Here is a 19,536-nt window from a genome sequence, read left to right as displayed (position 1 = left end):
GAGGGGAACGCCGCGTGTCTGTCTGAGGGGAACGCCGCGTGTCTGTCTGAGGGGAACGCCGCGTGTCTGTCTGAGGGGAACGCCGCGTGTCTGTCTGAGGGGAACGCCGCGTGTCTGTCTGAGGGGAACGCCGCGTGTCTGTCTGAGGGGAACGCCGCGTGTCTGTCTGAGGGGAACGCCGCGTGTCTGTCTGAGGGGAACGCCGCGTGTCTGTCTGAGGGGAACGCCGCGTGTCTGTCTGAGGGGAACGCCGCGTGTCTGTCTGAGGGGAACGCCGCGTGTCTGTCTGAGGGGAACGCCGCGTGTCTGTCTGAGGGGAACGCCGCGTGTCTGTCTGAGGGGAACGCCGCGTGTCTGTCTGAGGGGAACGCCGCGTGTCTGTCTGAGGGGAACGCCGCGTGTCTGTCTGAGGGGAACGCCGCGTGTCTGTCTGAGGGGAACGCCGCGTGTCTGTCTGAGGGGAACGCCGCATGTCTGTCTGTCTGAGGGGAACGCCGCGTGTCTGTCTGTCGAGGGAAACGCCGCGTGTCTGTCTGAGGGGAACGCCGCGTGTCTGTCTGAGGGGAACGCCGCGTGTCTGTCTGAGGGGAACGCCGCGTGTCTGTCTGAGGGGAACGCCGCGTGTCTGTCTGAGGGGAACGCCGCGTGTCTGTCTGAGGGGAACGCCGCGTGTCTGTCTGAGGGGAACGCCGCGTGTCTGTCTGAGGGGAACGCCGCGTGTCTGTCTGAGGGGAACGCCGCGTGTCTGTCTGTCGAGGGAAACGCCGGCTGGCTGTCGAGGGGAACGCCGCGTGTCTGTCTGAGGGGAACGCCGCGTGTCTGTCTGAGGGGAACGCCGCGTGTCTGTCTGAGGGGAACGCCGCGTGTCTGTCTGAGGGGAACGCCGCGTGTCTGTCTGAGGGGAACGCCGCGTGTCTGTCTGTCGAGGGAAACGCCGGCTGGCTGTCGAGGGGAATGCCTAAAGGCCTTTGATTACTACACTTCATCTTCCTCGGTTCCTAACTAGGATCCAATCAGGGCCAGCGTACCCGGCTGCTCCTCAAAGTCCTTGCCATCTCCGACCTCGTCATCTACCGTACCCATGCCGACCGTCTCCACGACGACCTGTTCAAGTTCCTAGGTGATGCTTCGGAAGCCTATCTGAAGCACTTCACCAGGGAGCTGAAGGCCACTACGACCCGGTGTGGCCTGGACGTCCCTCTGTCCACTCTGGGACCAGCTGTTATTATCTTCCATGAGACCGTCCACACCAAGCTACTGAGCTCAGGTAGGTGGTTCTGGTTGGCTTAGCCTGAGTGCCAGTCTGTTTGTGCTGTCATGTCAGGGGTTGAGACAGAGAAACAGCTGGGTTCAGGTTGGGGGTCAGGGGTTGAGACAGACAAACAGCTGGGATCAGGTTGGGGGACAGGGTCAGGGGTTGAGACAGACAAAAAACTGGGTTCAGGTTGGCCATTCACCTCTAACATCAAGACTGTCTTCCCCTCTTTTCTCTTCCTCATCCACTGCTCTCTCTCTCTCTCTCTCTCTCTCTCTCTCTCTCTCTCTCTCTCTCTCTTCCCCTCTCTTCCCCTCTCTCCTCTACATCTCTCTCTTCCCCTCTCTCCTCTACATCTCTCTCTGGCTTTCTCCCTCTCTCCTCTACATCTCTCTCTCTCTCTCTCCCCCTCTCCTCTACATCTCTCTCTCTCTCCCTCTCTCCTCTACATCTCTCTCTCTCTTCCCCATCTCTCTCTCTCCCTCTCTCCTCTACACCTCTCTCTCTCTTCCTCTCTCCTCTACACCTCCTTCCCTCTCCTCTACATGTCTCTCGCTCCCCCTCTCTCCAGACAACCCATCAGAGTCTGCAGAGCGTCTGCTCCAGGAGCGTTTCAGGAAGTTGGGTCTGTTTCCCGAGGCCTTCAGCTCCATCCAGTACCGCGGGACTCGAACCTACAACCCCCCGACAGATTTTAGTGGTCTGCTGCGTAGCCTGGAGCAACAGTTAGATAACAACACTACCCGCTCACCTCGTTCCGCAAGCGTCATATACAGAGCCCTGCAGGTTGGTGTGTGTAAGCAATGAATGACATTGTCAACACCTGTTGCAAAGCTCTCCCTCTCTCTAATCTCCCCCGCTCTCTCTCTACTCTCTCTCTACTCTCTCTCTCCCTCCCTCCCTCTCTCCCTTCTAGGCCCTGAGTGAACGTTTCAGTGGGGATATCCCAGAAGAGCACCTGGCCAGTAACTCTTTCTTCCCTGATGAATACTTCACCTGCTCTGGTATCTGTCTCAGCTGTGGGTTAGTATTTCACCTGCTCTGGTATCTGTCTCAGCTGTAGGTTAGTTCTTCACCTGGTCCAGTATCTGTCTCAGCTGTAGGTTAGTTCTTCACCTGGTCCAGTATCTGTCTCAGCTGTAGGTTAGTTCTTCACCTGGTCCAGTATCTGTCTCAGCTGTAGGTTAGTTCTTCACCTGGTCCAGTATCTGTCTCAGCTGTGGGTTAGTTCCTCACCTGGTCCAGGATCTGTCTCAGCTGTAGGTTAGTTCTTCACCTGGTCCAGTATCTGTCTCAACTGTGGGTTAGTTCTTTACCTGGTCCAGTATCTGTCTCAGCTGTAGGTTAGTTATTCACCTGGTCCAGTATCTGTCTCAGCTGTGGGTTAGTATTTCACCTGCTCTGGTATCTGTCTCAGCTGTATGTTAGTTCCTCACCTGGTCCAGTATCTGTCTCAGCTGTAGGTTAGTTCTTCACCTGGTCCAGTATCTGTCTCAGCTGTAGGTTAGTTCTTCACCTGGTCCAGTATCTGTCTCAGCTGTAGGTTAGTTCTTCACCTGGTCCAGTATCTGTCTCAGCTGTGGGTTAGTTCTTCACCTGGTCCAGTATCTGTCTCAGCTGTAGGTTAGTTCTTCACCTGGTCCAGTATCTGTCTCAGCTGTAGGTTAGTTCTTCACCTGGTCCAGTATCTGTCTCAGTTGTAGGTTAGTTCTTCACCTGGTCCAGTATCTGTCTCAGCTGTATGTTAGTTCTTCACCTGGTCCAGTATCTGTCTCAGCTGTAGGTTAGTTCTTCACCTGGTCCAGTATCTGTCTCAGCTGTAGGTTAGTTCTTCACCTGGTCCAGTATCTGTCTCAGCTGTATGTTAGTTCTTCACCTGGTCCAGTATCTGTCTCAGCTGTAGGTTAGTTCTTCACCTGGTCCAGTATCTGTCTCAGCTGTGTGGATCTGACAATGCTTCCATCTGTTTTCATTTATTGTTTCTGTTACCGTCTCAGCTGTGGTACCTCGCGCTGTATTCTCTGTTTCCAGTTCTGCTTTCTATTACAGTCTAATATTGACCATTTTTTAGTGTTTTATAATTTACATGGTGAATTAGCCTTAGCTGTGTGATGGCTCAGTTTACACTAATGCTTCAGTCCACTGTTTACTTGGTATTTTGTTATTTAATGGTTAATGTGTATTACATTGGAGTTGCATAGTTATTCCCTATCGGTAGTAATTACCTGATAATCACACTAAAATAGCATCTCAAACAGGACAGAACAATAATATGTTTTCTACAGCCATAATGTTTCTCTGCCTTCCTTTCAGCTTTGGTACAGTAATAACAAAGTAATTAAACACTGTGGACTAACCCTTTTCCTGTCAGGTCTGGCTGTAAGAACAACACAGTAATAACATAGTAATTGAATCATCAATCCATCATGTATTTATAACGCCCTTTTTACATCAGACGATGTCACAAAGTGTTGTACAGAAACCCAGCCTAAAACCCCAAACAGCAAGCAATGCAGTTGTAGAAGCACGCTGGCAAGGAAAAACTCCCTAGAAAGGCCAAAACCTAGGAAGAAACCTAGAGAGGAACCAGGCTATGAGGGGTGGCCAGTCCTCTTCTGACTGTGCCGGGTGGAGATAATAACAGAACATGGCCAAGATGTTCATAGATGACCAGCAGGGTCAAATAATAATCACAGTGGTTGTAGAGGGTACAACAGGTCAGCACCTCAGGAGTAAATGTCAGTTGGCTTTTCATAGCCGATCATTCAGAGTTAGAGACAGCAGGTGCGGTAGAGAGAGAGTCCAAAACAGACCAACCCGGACAGGAAGAAAACTAACTAACCCACTCAAGTGGGTTGAGACAGCAAGGGAGGTTCGTCGCTCCAGTGCCTTTCCGTTCACCTTCACACTCCTGTGTCAGACTACACTCAATCATAGGACCTACTGAAGAGACGAGTCTTCAATAAAGACTTAAAGGTTGAGACCGAGTCTGCGTCTCTCACATGGATAGGCAGACCATTCCATAAAAATGGAGCTCTATACGAGAAAGTCCTGCCTCCAGCTGTTTGCTTAGAAATTCTAGGGACAATAAGGAGGCCTGCGTCTTCTGACCGTAGTGTAGGTATGTACGGCAGGACCAAATCGGAAAGATAGATAGGAGCAAGCCCATGTAATGCTTTGTAGGTTAGCAGTACAACCTTGAAATCAGCCCTAGCCTTAACAAGAAGCACCTGGAGTAATATGATCAAATATTTTGATTCTAGTCAAGATTCCAGCAGCCGTGTTTAGCACTAACTGAAGTTTATTAAGTTCTTTATCCGGGTAGCCGGAAAGTAGAGCATTGCAGTAGTCTAATCAAGAAGTGACAAAAGCATGGATACATTTTTCTGCATCATTTATGGCGAGAAAGTTTCAGATTTTTGCAATTTTACGAAGATGTAAAAAAGCTGTCCTTGAAATATTCTTGATATGTTCGTCAAAAGAGAGATCAGGGTCCAGAGTAACGCCGAGGTCCATCACAGTTTTATTTGAGACGACTGTACAACCATCAAGATTAATTGTCAGATTCAACAGAAGATCTCTTTGTTTCTTGGGACCTAGAACTAGCATCTCTGTTGTGTCCGAGTTTAAAAGTAAAACATTATCCGCCATCCACTTCCTTATGTCTGAAACACAGGCTTCCAGGGAGGGCAATTTTGGGGCTTCACCATGTTTCAACGGAATGTACAGCTGTGTGTCGTCAGCATAGCAATGAAAGTTAACATTATGTTTCCGAATGACATCACCAAGAGGTAAAATATACAGTAAAAACAATAGTGGTCCTAAAGCGGAACCTTGAGGAGGAACACCGAAATATACAGTTGATTTGTCAGAGGACAAACCATCCACAGAGACAAACTGATATCTTTCCGGCAGATAAGATCTAAACCAGGCCAGAACTTGTCCGTGTAGACTAATTTGGATTTCCATTCTCTCAAAAAGAATGTTGTGATGGTATCAAAAGCAGCGCAACGGTCTAGGAGCACGAGGACAGATGCAGAGCCTCGGTCTGACGCAATTAAAAGGTAATTTACTACCTTCACGAGTGCCGTCTCAGTGCTATGATGGGGTCTAAAACCAGACTGAAGTGTTTCGGTTTCATTGTCTTCAGGAAGGCAGTGAGTTGCTGTGCAACAGCTTTTAAATATATATTTTTAAAGGAATCCCCCATTCGATATATTCGATATAGGCTGATAGTTTTTTACATTTTCTGGGTCACGGTTTGGCTTTTTCAGAGAGGGTTTATTACTGCCACTTTTAGTGAGTTTGGAACACATCCAGTGGACAGGGAGCCGTTTATTATGTTCAACATAGGAGGGCCAAGCACAGGAAGCAGCTCTTTCAGTAGTTAAGTTGGAACAGGGTCGAGAATGCAGCTTGAAGGTTTAGAGGCCAAGACTATTTTCATCAATGTGTCAATAGATATCATATTAAAAAAACTTGAGTGTCTCACTTGATCCTAGATCCTGGCAGTGTTGTGCTGACTCAGGACAACTGAGCTTTGGAGGAATACGCAGATTTAAAGAGGAGTCCGTAATTTGCTTTCTAATGATCATGATCTTTTCGTCAAATTTATCACTGCTGAAGTGAAAGCCATCCTCTCTTGGGGAATCTGCTTTTTAGTTACTTACTCTTCTCAATTTGTACTAACTGTGTACTAACCCTCTTCCTGTCAGGTCTGGCTGTGAGAACAGTATGAACCACCTGAAGGAGGAAGTGAACCACGAGGCTAAACACCGCTGTCGCTACTCTGCTCAGTATGACAACCGTATCTACACTTGTAAGGTAGGAACGAACGCACGCACGCACGCACGCACGCACGCACGCACGCACGCACACACACACACACACACACACACACACACACACTAGTTATTCCTCTGATCTGAACGTCTGTACTCTGATCCTCAGGCGTGCTATGAGGGAGGGAAGGAGGTGATTGTGGTTCCCAAGGCGACAGCCTCCTCTGACTCTCCCTGGTTTGGTCTGGCCATCTATGCCTGGTCAGGGTGAGTACCGGTCTACTGGTTATTCAGAAAGTAGTGCACTACATAGGTAATAGGGTGCCATTTGGGACTGGTTTGGTCTGGCCATTTATGCCTGGTCAGGGTGATTACTGGTTATTCAGAAAGTAGTGCACTACATAGGGAATAGGGACCCATAGGACTCTGGTCTAAAGTAGTGCACTACATAGGGAATAGGGACCCATAGGACTCTGGTCTAAAGTAGTGCACTACATAGGGAATAGGGTGCCATTTGGGATGCACACCGGGTGTGGTCCTTCAGAATGAAGGGAGGAAGCTATTGACTCTGTATCACTGTATGAAAGGCTGTGGAGAATAATGGTCCTTTAAGAGTGGTATGAGACCAACGGGTAGATGCTGTTTCAACGCTATCTGCTGTCGCTGGCTGAACTGTAGTGTTGTTCGCTTGTACAGTGCCAGTCAAAAGTTTGGACACACCTACTTATCCTCTGCAGAGGTAACTCTTCCCTTCCTGTGGCGGTCCTCATCAGAGCCAGTGTCATCATCAGCGCTTGATGGTTTTTGCGACTGCACTTGAAGAAACGTTCACATTTCATGAAATTTTCCGTATTGACTGACCTTCATGTCTTAAAGTAATGATGGACTGTCGTTTCTCTTTGCTTATTTGAGCTGTTCTTGCCATAATATTGACTTGGTCTTTTACCAGATAGGTCTATCTTCTGTATACCACCCCTACCTTGTCACAACACAACTGATTGTCTGAAACGCATTAAGAACGAAAGACATTCCACAAATTAACTTTTAACTAGGCACACCTGTTAATTGAAATGCATTCCAGGTGACTACCTGATGAAGTTGGTTGAGAGAATGCCAAGAGTGTGCAAAGCTGTCATCAAGGCAAAGCGTGGCTACTTTGAAGAATCTAAAATATATGTTGATTTGTTTACCACTTTTTTTGATTAGTACATGATTCCATATATGTTATTTCATAGTTTTGATGTCTTCACTATTATTCTACAATGTAGAAAATAGTAAAAATAAAGAAAAACCCTTGAATGAGTAGGTGTGTCCAAACTTTTTAAACTAAAGTATTGGTGTTTACAGGTATGTGATAGAGTGTCCCAACTGTGGGGTGATCTACAGAAGCAGGCAGTACTGGTACGGGAACCAGGACCCAGTGGACACAGTGGTCAGGACTGAAATACAACACATCTGGCCTGGGGTAAGAACAAGAGGAGCTAGGACTTGACATTGGTTAATCAAATCTCCCCATTCTTGCCCAATTTTGCCTTCTCAAGCAACTGTATATGTATTCACACATCAAGTCTTGATCTGGGCCTGGGGATGGAACAACTGTTCAACATCTGCGCTTTTGGTTGTTTGTGGGGGAAGGGTGGAGTGTGTGTGTGTCCCCGTGTGTGTGTGTCCCACATCTGTTGCTATGGGGTAATGATGTTAGGGACATTACAGGATGAATCACAATAATTGTTTGACAAAATAATAATTACTTGCCAAAAAAAGTATTTTTATTTTGTAATGCCAATCCTGGTTGTATGTAACAATCCTTCGTATGAACTGCCAACATTATATTGCATATTATTCCTTAATTGTGGAAATAAATTAAGATATGTACGATTTTTGAAAATAATAATCCAGTACCAGTCAAAAGTTTGGACACACCTACTCATTCAAGGGTTTTTCTTTATTTTTACTATTTTCTACATTGTAGAATAATAGTGAAGACATCAAAACTATGAAATAACACATATGGAATCATGTAGTAACCAAAAAAGTGTTAAACAAATCAACATATTTTATATTTGAGATCCTTAAAAGTAGCCACCCTTTGCCTTGATGACAGCTTTGCACACTCTTGGCCTTCTCTTCATCCAGCTTCATGAGGAATGCTTTTCCAACAGTCTTGAAGGAGTTCCCACATATGCTGAGCACTTGTTGGCTGCTTTACCTTCACTGTGTGGTCCAACTCATTCCAAACCGTGTCAATTGGGTTGAGGTCGGGTGATTGTGGAGGCCAGGTCATCTGATGCAGCATTCCATCACTCTCCTTGCTCAATCTTTTGATTGGTACTGTACATATTTACAAAAAAATATGGGGGATTGAAAATTATGCAGACAATTACATTGATGGAAGCTACCATCTATCTGCAGTATTAAAGCTGATCTACATAAGAAATAACATTTAAAAAAGAACAAGAGACGAGGGAACCAGAACACAGTAGTCAGGACTGAGATACAGCACATCTGGCCTGGGGTAAGAACAAGAGACGAGGGAACCAGGACACAGTAGTCAGGACTGAGATACAGCACATCTGACCTGGGGTAAGAACAAGAGAGGAGGGAACCAGGACACAGCACATCTGGCCTGGGGTAAGAACAAGAGACGAGGGAACCAGGACACAGCACATCTGGCCTGGGGTAAGAACAAGAGATGAGGGAACCAGAACACAGTAGTCAGGACTGAGATACAGCACATCTGGCCTGGGGTAAGAACAAGAGATGAGGGAACCAGAACACAGTAGTCAGGACTGAGATACAGCACATCTGGCCTGGGGTAAGAACAAGAGACGAGGGAACCAGGACACAGTAGTCAGGACTGAGATACAGCACATCTGGCCTGGGGTAAGAACAAGAGACGAGGGAACCAAGACACAGCACATCTGGCCTGGGGTGAGAACAAGAGACGAGGGAACCAGAACACAGTAGTCAGGACTGAGATACAGCACATCTGGCCTTTGGTAAGAATAAGAGACGAGGGAACCAAGACACAGTAGTCAGGACTGAGATACAGCACATCTGGCCTGGGGTAAGAACAAGAGATGAGGGAACCAGGACACAGCACATCTGACCTGGGGTAAGAACAAGAGATGAGGGAACCAAGACACAGCACATCTGGCCTGGGGTAAGAACAAGAGATGAGGGAACCAGAACACAGTAGTCAGGACTGAGATACAGCACATCTGACCTGGGGTAAGAACAAGAGATGAGGGAACCAGGACACAGTAGTCAGGACTGAGATACAGCACATCTGACCTGGGGTAAGAACAAGAGAGGACTCCCCTACTCATCCCACGGCCCATATTCATAAAGAGTCAGAGTTCTGATCGAGGATCTCTGTCACTCTGTCATCTAGGATCTCTGTCACTGTCATCTAGGATCTCTGTCACTGTCATCTAGGATCTCTGTCACTCTGTCATCTAGGATCTCTGTCACTCTGTCATCTAGGATCTCTGTCACTGTCATCTAGGATCTCTGTCACTCTGTCATCTAGGATCTCTGTCACTCTGTCATCTAGGATATCTGTCACAGGGCGGCAGCGTAGCCTAGTGGTTAGAGCGTTCGACTAGTAACCAAAAGGTTGCAAGATCGAATCCCCGAGCTGACAAGGTACAAATATGTTGTTCTGCCCCTGAACAAGGCAGTTAACCCACTGTTCCTAGGCCGTCACTGAAAATAAGAATTTGTTCTAAACTGACTTGCCTAGTTAAATAAAAGTAAAATAAAAAATAAACTCATACTACTGCCATTGTCTCTCTCTCTTTCTCCTCTCTCTGTCTCGCTCTTTCCTCTCTCCCTCTCTTTCCTCCCTTCTCTCCCTCTGTCTCGCTCTTTCCTCTCTCCCTCTCTCTCCTCCCTTATCTCCTCTCCAGTCAGATGGTTTTCTGAAGGACAACAACAATGCAGCTCAGAGACTGTTGGACGGTGTGAACTACATCTCCCAGAGTGTGTCAGAGCTCAGTGTGAAACCTGCCAAAGCTGTCACTTCCTGGCTCACCGACCAGATCGCCCCGGCCTACTGGAAACCCAACTCCCTCATCCTGGTACGTGGTCCTCACAGCCATACTGATATAGACACAGCATAGATCCAACATGGCTGACATATGCATCTTCAGAACCAACATGGAGATGCAGTGACTCACTGGCAATGAAGGTTATTTTGAGGGTTGTAATGCAGAGGTTTTTAAAGTATGTCTCTTTCTCCCTCTCTTTCACCCTCTCTTACTCCCTCTCTTACTCCCTCTCTTACTCCCTCTTTCTTACTCCCTCTCTTACTCCCTCTCTCTTACTCCCTCTCTTTCTCCCTCTCTTTCTCCCTCTCTTTCTCCCTCTCTTTCTCCCTCTCTTTCTCCCTCTCTTTCTCCCTCTCTTTCTCCCTCTCTTTCCCCCTCTTTCTTACTCCCTCTCTTTCTCCCTCTCTCTTACCCCCCTCCCCTCTTTCTCCCTCTCTTTCTCCCTCTCTCTTACCCCCCCTCCCCTCTTTCTCCCTCTCCCTCTCTCTCTCTCTCTCTTATGAAGAGGTATGTAGGGCAGTCAGATGTACTTCATTCCAACCCAGGGAATCCCTAAGTTCTCAAGCCTCAGCTGTGCAGTGGAAATCTTTAGACATGTCCATGCTGTCTTGGTTTATTGTCTATGACTGTATAAAGACTGTCCATTCCTCCTATGACTGTGTAAAGACTGTCCATTGCTCCTATGACTGTGTAAAGACTGTCCATTGCTCCTATGACTGTATAAAGACTGTCCATTGCTCCTATGACTGTGTAAAGACTGTCCATTCCTCCTATGACTATGTAAAGACTGTCCATTTCTCCTATGACTGTGTAAAGACTGTCCATTCCTCCTATGACTATGTAAAGACTGTCCATTCCTCCTATGACTGTGTAAAGACTGTCCATTCCTCCTGTGTGTGCTTGTGTTTTCAGCCTGTGATATAGTCTCTCTCCTGTGTGTGCTTGTGTTTTCAGCCTGTGATATAGTCTCTCTCCTGTGTGTGCTTGTGTTTTCAGCCTGTGATATAGTCTCTCTCCTCTGTGTGCTTGTGTTTCCAGCCTGTGATATAGTCTCTCTCCTGTGTGTGCTTGTGTTTTCAGCCTGTGATATAGTCTCTCTCCTGTGTGTGCTTGTGTTTTCAGCCTGTGATATAGTCTCTCTCCTGTGTGTGCTTGTGTTTCCAGCCTGTGATATAGTCTCTCTCCTGTGTGTGCTTGTGTTTCCAGCCTGTGATATAGTCTCTCTCCTGTGTGTGCTTGTGTTTCCAGCCTGTGATATAGTCTCTCTCCTGTGTGTGCTTGTGTTTCCAGCCTGTGATATAGTCTCTCTCCTCTGTGTGCTTGTGTTTTCAGCCTGTGATATAGTCTCTCTCCTGTGTGTGCTTGTGTTTCCAGCCTGTGATATAGTCTCTCTCCTGTGTGTGCTTGTGTTTTCAGCCTGTGATATAGTCTCTCTCCTGTGTGTGCTTGTGTTTCCAGCCTGTGATATAGTCTCTCTCCTGTGCTCTCTGTGTCTCTGTAACAGAAATGTTGGAAGTGCAGTGAGGTGTTCCAGGACAACGATACTAAGCATCACTGCCGTGCCTGTGGAGAGGGCTTCTGTGACGGCTGCTCCACCAAGAACCGTCCCGTTCCAGAGAGGGGCTGGGGACTCGCACCCGTACGGGTCTGTGATGCCTGCTTCCAGAACCGGGGCATCTCAGAAGGTAAGGACGGGCCTCCCGAGTGGCGCAGTGCTAGCTGTGCTGTGATTCTGGTTTGAGTTCAGGCCTTATTCTAAAATTGATTAAATACATGTTTACACACAAATCTACACACTCAATCTACACACAAAACCCCATAATGACAAAGCGAAAAAGAGGTTTTGAGAAATGTTTGCTGATTTATTAAATCAAATGAAAAACAGAAATACCTTATTTACATAAGTATTCAGACCCTTTGTTATGAGACTCCAAGTTGAGCTCAGGTGCATCCTGTTTCCATTGATCATCCTTGAGATGTTTCAACAACTTGATTGGAGTCCACCTGTGCTAAATTAAATTGATTGGACATGATTTGGAAAGGCACACACCTGTCTATATAAGATCCCACAGTTGACAGTGCATGTCAGAGCAAAAACCAAGCCATGAGGTCGAAGGAATTGTCCATAGAGCTCCGAGACAGGATTGTGTCGATGCACAGATCTAGGGAAGGGTACCAAAACATTTCTGCAGCATTGAAGGTCCCCAAGAACACAGTGGCCTCCATCATTCTTAAATGGAAGACGTTTGGAACCACCAAGACTCTTCCTAGAGCTGGTCGCCCGGCCAAACTGAGCAATCGGGGGAGAAGGGCCTTGGTCAGGGAGGCGACCAAGACCCCAATGGTTACTCTGATAGAGCTCCAGAGTTCCTCTGTGGAGATGGGAGAACCTTCCAGAAGGACAACCATCTCTGCAGCACTCCACCAATCAGGTCTTTATGGTATGGAGGAAACTTGGCACCATCCCTACAGTGAAGCATGGTGGTGGCAGCATCATGCTGTGGGGATGTTTTTCAGCGGCAGGGACTGGGAGACTAGTCAGGATCGAGGGAAAGATTAATGGAGCAAAGTACAGAGAGATCTTTGATGAAAACCTGCTCCAGAGCACTCAGGACCTCAGACTGGGGCAAAGGTTCACCTTCCAAAAGAACAATGACCCTAAGCACACAGACAAGATAACGCAGGAGTGGCTTCAGGACAAGTCTCTGAATGTTTTTGAGTGACCCAGCCAGAGCCCGGACTTGAACCCGATCGAACATGTCTGGGGAGACCAGAAAATAGCTGTGCAGCAACGCTCCCCATCCAACCTGACAGAGCTTGTGAGGATCTGCAGAGAAGAATGGGACAAATTCCCCAAATACAGGTGTGCCAAGCTTGTAGCGTCATACCCAAGAAGACTCGAGGCTGTAATCACTGCTAAAGGTGCTTCAAAAAAGTACTGAGTAAAGGGTCTGAATACTTATGTGAATGTGATATTTCAGTTTTTTATTTGTAATAAATGTGCAAAAATTGATAAACAGTTTTTGCTTTGTCATTATGGGGTATTGTGATGTCATTATGGGGTATTGTGATGTCATTATTGGGTATTGTGATGTCATTATTGGGTATTTTGTGTCTATTTAATCCATTTTAGAATATGGCTGTAACGTAACAAAATGTGAAAAAGTAAATGGGTCTGAATACATTCCGAATGCACTGTATATATTGTGATTTTTTTTTTATTGCGATTCAATGTTCCAAACATATTGCTCACCATATGTCTGCTGCAGAGGGACAAGAGAGAGACGTGAGAACTAGTTTTGATCAGTCATGGAAATAAAAGTGCTGAAAACAAATTGTCTCCTTATTTAAAAAGATGGAGAACAAACGATGATAGAAAAATACTGGAGTTTTGGTGCAGGTACAGCCAACTAGCACAAAGAAATACTGGAGTTTTGGTGCAGGTACAGCCAACTAGCACAGAAAAATAATATTGCCATATTGTCAAAACAATATGATATATCGTCAAAAATAATATCCCAATATTTATCTGGAATTTTCCCCCATCACTAACATGATCATCAGAATTAGGCGAGAAATCGTGTATCCAGATTAACAGACAGAGAAAATATTTCCCCCTTTTTAATGTTTATTTCTTACTATCGGATTTACAAATCTTATAAATGAATATGAAACATAAATCTGTGGTTGTTTTCTTCTTTCCTTCTTTCGTGTGTGTGTGTGTGTGTGTGTGTGTGTGTGTGTGTGTGTGTGTGTGTGGTAGAGCTGCTGGATGCAGAGTTGGAGGAGGAGGAAGGAGGGACACTCAGTAGAAGAGTAGGAGAGGCTGTTCAGAATACACTGGGAGCTGTGGTCACTGCTACATACATCCCTCTGGGTGAGTACTGTAGCCCTCTGGGCGAGTACTGTAGCCCTCTGGGCGAGTACTGTAGCCCTCTGGGTGAGTACTGTAGCCCTCTGGGTGAGTACTGTAGCCCTCTGGGTGACTACTGTAGCCCTCTGGGTGACTACTGTAGCCCTCTGGGTGACTACTGTAGCCCTCTGGGTGACTACTGTAGCCCTCTGGGTGACTACTGTAGCCCTCTGGGTGACTACTGTAGCCCTCTGGGTGAGTACTGTAGCCCTCTGGGTGAGTCGTGTAGCCCTCTGGGTGAGTACTGTAGCCCTCTGGGTGAGTCGTGTAGCCCTCTGGGTGAGTACTGTAGCCCTCTGGTCCCGTGTGGCTCAGTTGGTAGAGCATGGCGCTTGCTACGCCAGGGTTGTGGGTTCAATTCCCACGAGGGGACCAGGGTTCAAGTCCCACGGGGGGACCAGGATGAATATGTATGAACTTTCCAATTTGTAAGTCGCTCTGGATAAGAGCGTCTGCTAAATGACTTAAATGTAAATGTAAAAAAAAAATGTACTGTAGCCCTCTGGGTGAGTACTATAGCCCTCTGGGTGAGTACTGTAGCCCTCTGGGTGAGTACTGTAGCCCTCTGGGTGAGTACTGTAGACCGCTGGGTGAGTACTATAGCCCTCTGGGTGAGTACTGTAGCCCGCTGGGTAAGTACTATAGCCCTCTGGGTGAGTACTATAGCCCTCTGGGTGAGTACTGTAGCCCGCTGGGTGAGTACTATAGCCCTCTGGGTGAGTACTGTAGCCCGCTGGGTGAGTACTATAGCCCTCTGGGTGAGTACTGTAGCCCGCTGGGTGAGTACTATAGCCCTCTGGGTGAGTACTGTAGCCCTCTGGGCGAGTACTGTAGCCCTCTGGGCGAGTACTGTAGCCCTCTGGGTGAGTGCTAGATATACAATTATCACATGTCTGTGCTTAACATTTCTATCAGCCTAATAGAGTCTTAAAGGTACAACACGTTGTTTTTGCATATTTGTAACTTCAGAGAATGCCCATAATACCATGCCCTGACCAGTTGAGGCTGTTCTACCTGTAGCACCTGTTTAAAGGAACGGTTCGCCCATTTTGAAGGTTATGTTGTTGTTGTTGTGCATCTCTGAGCGACGTTCTTTAGGTTCCCGGGTCATTTCATGTTTTCATGTCTGAGTTCTAGCTGTTCATTAAGCAGAAATACAGCCGCCATGATGACTTTTTCATCATGTGATATACATCGTTCAATATAAACTGTGATGGACTGGTCACATTCACATAACCGTATGTCCCCGCAAAACTAATGTGTGTGTTTGTGTGTGTGTCCGTCTGTGTGTGTGTGTGTGTTTGTGTCCGTCTGTGTTTGTGTGTCTGTGTACGCCCTCTCCTCTCCCTCTCTCTCCAGGTCTGATGAAGGATGCAGCTCGTCCAGCCTACTGGGTTCCAGACCAGAACATCCGGTGCTGCTGTGAGTGTCAGAGAGACTTCTCCGCTCCGCGTCTCTCCATCCACCACTGCAGGGCCTGCGGCCAGGGCGTGTGTGACGACTGCTCCCCTGAACGCAGAGCGGTGCCCTCTAGGGGTTGGGACCACCCGGTGCGGGTCTGCAACACCTGCCACCAGAAACCAGGGGACCTCTAGCAGGAGACGGGGGGGGGGAGAACACATTGGCATCCTATTTCCTATAAACCCTGGTCAAAAATAGTATACTGTATATGAACTAGGGGGCCATTTGGGACACAGACAGAGACAGTCCAGGGTTGTGTTCATTAGGTATGAAATTGAAGAAATGTTTTGCTACGGTGTGCCTTAATGAACACGGTCCAGGTTCTACCTAACAGCTGTGGAGCTGGTGGAACACCCCTCTCTCTGTGGCTGCAGTGGTTCAGCCCAGTTTTGAAGGGAATTCTTCTTACTCATTGTGATGTCATCAGTAGTAAGGCTGGGACGTGACGTCAGATGTCCTGACTTTGTCCTCAGTTCTTCCATCCTTACAGGACACCTTTTAATCCCTTTACTGCACTGTTTCACTTTATCCTGCCTGAATTCTCTCTCTCTCACACACACACAGAGAGAGATTTATATTAATGCACACAGAAGAAACCAGAAGTCTTTGAATGACCTCGACCTAGTAGACCACCTGTACTGTACCTGACAACAGTATCTGATACCACCTGTACTGTACCTGATACCACCTGTACTGTACCTGATACCACCTGTACTGTACCTGACAACACTACCTGATACCACCTGTACTGTACCTGACAACACTACCTGATACCACCTGTACTGTACCTGACAACAGTATCTGATACCACCTGTACTGTACCTGATACCACCTGTACTGTACCTGATACCACCTGTACTGTACCTGACAACAGTATCTGATACCACCTGTACTGTATCTGATACCACCTGTACTGTACCTGATACCACCTGTACTGTACCTGACAACAGTATCTAATACCACCTGTACTGTACCTGATACCACCTGTACTGTACCTGATACCACCTGTACTGTACCTGACAACAGTATCTGATACCACCTGTACTGTACCTGATACCACCTGTACTGTACCTGACAACAGTACCTGACACCACCTGTACTGTACCTGACACCACCTGTACTGTACCTGATACCACCTGTACTGTACCTGATACCACCTGTACTGTACCTGACAACAGTATCTGATACCACCTGTACTGTACCTGACAACAGTATCTGATACCACCTGTACTGTACCTGACAACAGTATCTGATACCACCTGTACTGTACCTGACAACAGTATCTGATACCACCTGTACTGTACCTGATACCACCTGTACTGTACCTGACAACAGTACCTGATACCACCTGTACTGTACCTGACAACAGTACCTGATACCACCTGTACTGTACCTGACAACAGTACCTGATACCACCTGTACTGTACCTGACAACAGTATCTGATACCACCTGTACTGTACCTGATACCACCTGTACTGTACCTGACAACAGTACCTGATACCACCTGTACTGTACCTGATACCACCTGTACTGTACCTGACAACAGTATCTGATACCACCTGTACTGTACCTGACAACAGTATCTGATACCACCTGTACTGTACCTGATACCACCTGTACTGTACTTGACAACAGTATCTAATACCACCTGTACTGTACCTGATACCACCTGTACTGTACCTGACACCACCTGTACTGTACCTGACACCACCTGTACTGTACCTGACACCACCTGTACTGTACCTGATACCACCTGTACTGTACCTGATACCACCTGTACTGTACCTGATACCACCTGTACTGTACCTGACACCACCTGTACTGTACCTGATACCACCTGTACTGTACCTGACACCACCTGTACTGTACCTGACACCACCTGTACTGTACCTGATACCACCTGTACTGTACCTGATACCACCTGTACTGTACTTGACAACAGTATCTAATACCACCTGTACTGTACCTGACACCACCTGTACTGTACCTGACAACAGTATCTGATACCACCTGACTAAGAGGAACTAGGAGACAACAATTAAGCAATAAGGCCCGAGGGGGTGTGGTATATGGCCAATAAACCATGGCTAAGGGCTGTTCTTAGGCACGACGCAACGCAGAGTGCCTGGATACAGCCCTTAGCCGTGGTATATTGGCAATATACCACCAACCCCCGAGGTGCCTTACTGCTATTATAAACTGGTTACCAACGTAATTAGAGCAGTAAAAACAAATGTTTTGTCATACCCTTGGTATAGGGTCTGATATACCATGGCTGTCAGCCAATCAGCATTCAGGGCTCGAGACACCCAGTTTATCATACCTGATACCACCTGGCTAAGAGGAACTAGGAGAGAAGAGGAGGAGCATCGGAGAGGAAAGATGATCTGGAGGAAGGAAAAGATCACTGTGCTCTCGTCTTTCTGCTTCGGTCCTCATCCTTCAGCATCGCGCTTGTCATAGCTTATACTGTCTGTCCATATATGATCCTTGGCTTGAAAAGGAATCACAACCGTTATGTAGCAGCATAGATGCATTCCATGTTTATGATGATTAGCTTAATTAACTACCGACTACCACAGTGTGACTGGCCCACAGCACAGAATGTAGAATAACATGGAAGGATATGAACACACTTTGGGGCCGGAGCCTTAAACATAATATACATTCAATTCATAGTGTATAATGTCACGTAATCGTTACACTATCCTCTCAGGCTGTGTAGCAGCCAGCCGTGCTCAATATGATTAGCTGCAATTATGTAGTCTGGTCGCAGATGTGTTTCTGCTGTCTTGCCTACTGGTATGGGCAACGACCATAGGAGTTGACAAGACGGCACAAACAGATCTGGGACCCAGGCTAAGAAGTATGGTGTCGGAGGAGAATAACTGACTGGCATCAGCTTGTACATAAAATGGAACGTTGTAAAGTTCTAGAACCTTGAAGAGAACAGTGATCATGGCGATTCATCTGACAAAGGGAACCCGGAGAGAACACATCAGACTGAAGATACACACTCTTTTGTTTACTACACCATGAATGCATAGTAATAAACTTGACAACCTTAATGTGTGTGTGTGTGTGTGTGTGTGTGTGTGTGTGTGTGTGTGTGTGTGTGTGTGTGTGTGTGTGTGTGTGCGTGTGTGTGTGTGCCCGCGCGTGTAAACTGTGTATATGCATGTGATTATAGAAATTGCAGATTTCTTGTGAGGTTTGTTGACAATCCATCCCTTTAACCAGAGTATTTTCTTATAATAATTCCAGTCTCTCCTGGCTCAAAGTGGAGGAGAGATTGACTTTAACACTACTTGTATTTGTGAGAGCTATTGACATGTTGCATGCACCGAGCTGTCTGTTTGAACTACTGGCACAGAGCTCGGACACCCATCCATACCCCACAAGACATGCCACCAGAGGTCTCTGCCCAGTCCCCAAGTCCAGAACAGACTATGGGAGGCGCACAGTACTACATAGAGCCATGACTACATGGAACTCTATTCCACAGTACTACATAGAGCCATGACTACATGGAACTCTGTTCCACAGTACTACATAGAGCCATGACTACATGGAACTCTGTTCAACATCAGGTAACTGATGCAAGCAGTAAAATCAGATTTTAAAGGAGGTAAAAATACACCTTATGGAACAGCAGGCACTGTGAAGTAACACAGACACAGACACAAGCATACACACACAATAGCATAAGTGCTATACACACATACACATGGATTATGTGTTGTGGATATGTGGTAGTGGAGTAGGGGCCTGAAGGCACACACTTAGTGTGTTGTGAATGTATTGTAATGTTTTAAAAAATGGAGAACTGCCTTAATGTTGCTGGACCCCAGGAAGAGTAGTTGCTGCCTTGGCAGGAACTAATGGGGATCCATAATAAACCCCAGGAAGAGTAGCTGCTGCCTTGGCAGGAACTAATGGGGATCCATAATAAACCCCAGGAAGAGTAGTTGCTACCTTGGCAGGAACTAATGGGGATCCATAATAAACCCCAGGAAGAGTAGCTGCTGCCTTGACAGGAACTAATGGGGCTCCATAATAAACCCCAGGAAGAG

The 19,536-nt window shown here is 46.9% G+C and overlaps 1 protein-coding gene across 3 annotated transcripts in view; it reads left to right on the top strand.

Annotated features, from left to right (window-relative positions):
- The window catches only part of LOC129825528 (zinc finger FYVE domain-containing protein 1-like), a 31,383-nt gene extending 12,852 nt beyond the window's left edge, over positions 1–18,531 (top strand). For 2 of the 3 annotated variants that reach the window (XM_055885694.1, XM_055885696.1), the window contains 10 exons: positions 1,007–1,267; positions 1,827–2,041; positions 2,172–2,278; positions 5,971–6,079; positions 6,206–6,303; positions 7,384–7,501; positions 9,948–10,118; positions 11,593–11,773; positions 13,852–13,965; positions 15,361–18,531. In XM_055885694.1, the coding sequence (XP_055741669.1) occupies positions 1,007–1,267; positions 1,827–2,041; positions 2,172–2,278; positions 5,971–6,079; positions 6,206–6,303; positions 7,384–7,501; positions 9,948–10,118; positions 11,593–11,773; positions 13,852–13,965; positions 15,361–15,596 (1,610 nt within the window). In that variant the 3' untranslated portion in view covers positions 15,597–18,531. The remainder of the gene's footprint in view (positions 1–1,006; positions 1,268–1,826; positions 2,042–2,171; positions 2,279–5,970; positions 6,080–6,205; positions 6,304–7,383; positions 7,502–9,947; positions 10,119–11,592; positions 11,774–13,851; positions 13,966–15,360) is intronic. The other variant, XM_055885695.1, reaches the window with a different exon arrangement.
- The last annotated feature ends 1,005 nt before the right edge of the window (positions 18,532–19,536 follow it).

The sequence above is a fragment of the Salvelinus fontinalis genome, chromosome 27 (assembly GCF_029448725.1).
Source record: "Salvelinus fontinalis isolate EN_2023a chromosome 27, ASM2944872v1, whole genome shotgun sequence".
NCBI lineage: Eukaryota > Metazoa > Chordata > Actinopteri > Salmoniformes > Salmonidae > Salvelinus > Salvelinus fontinalis.
The sequence above is the reverse complement of the archived record's forward strand: the minus strand, read 5'-3'. Positions and strand labels throughout refer to the sequence as shown.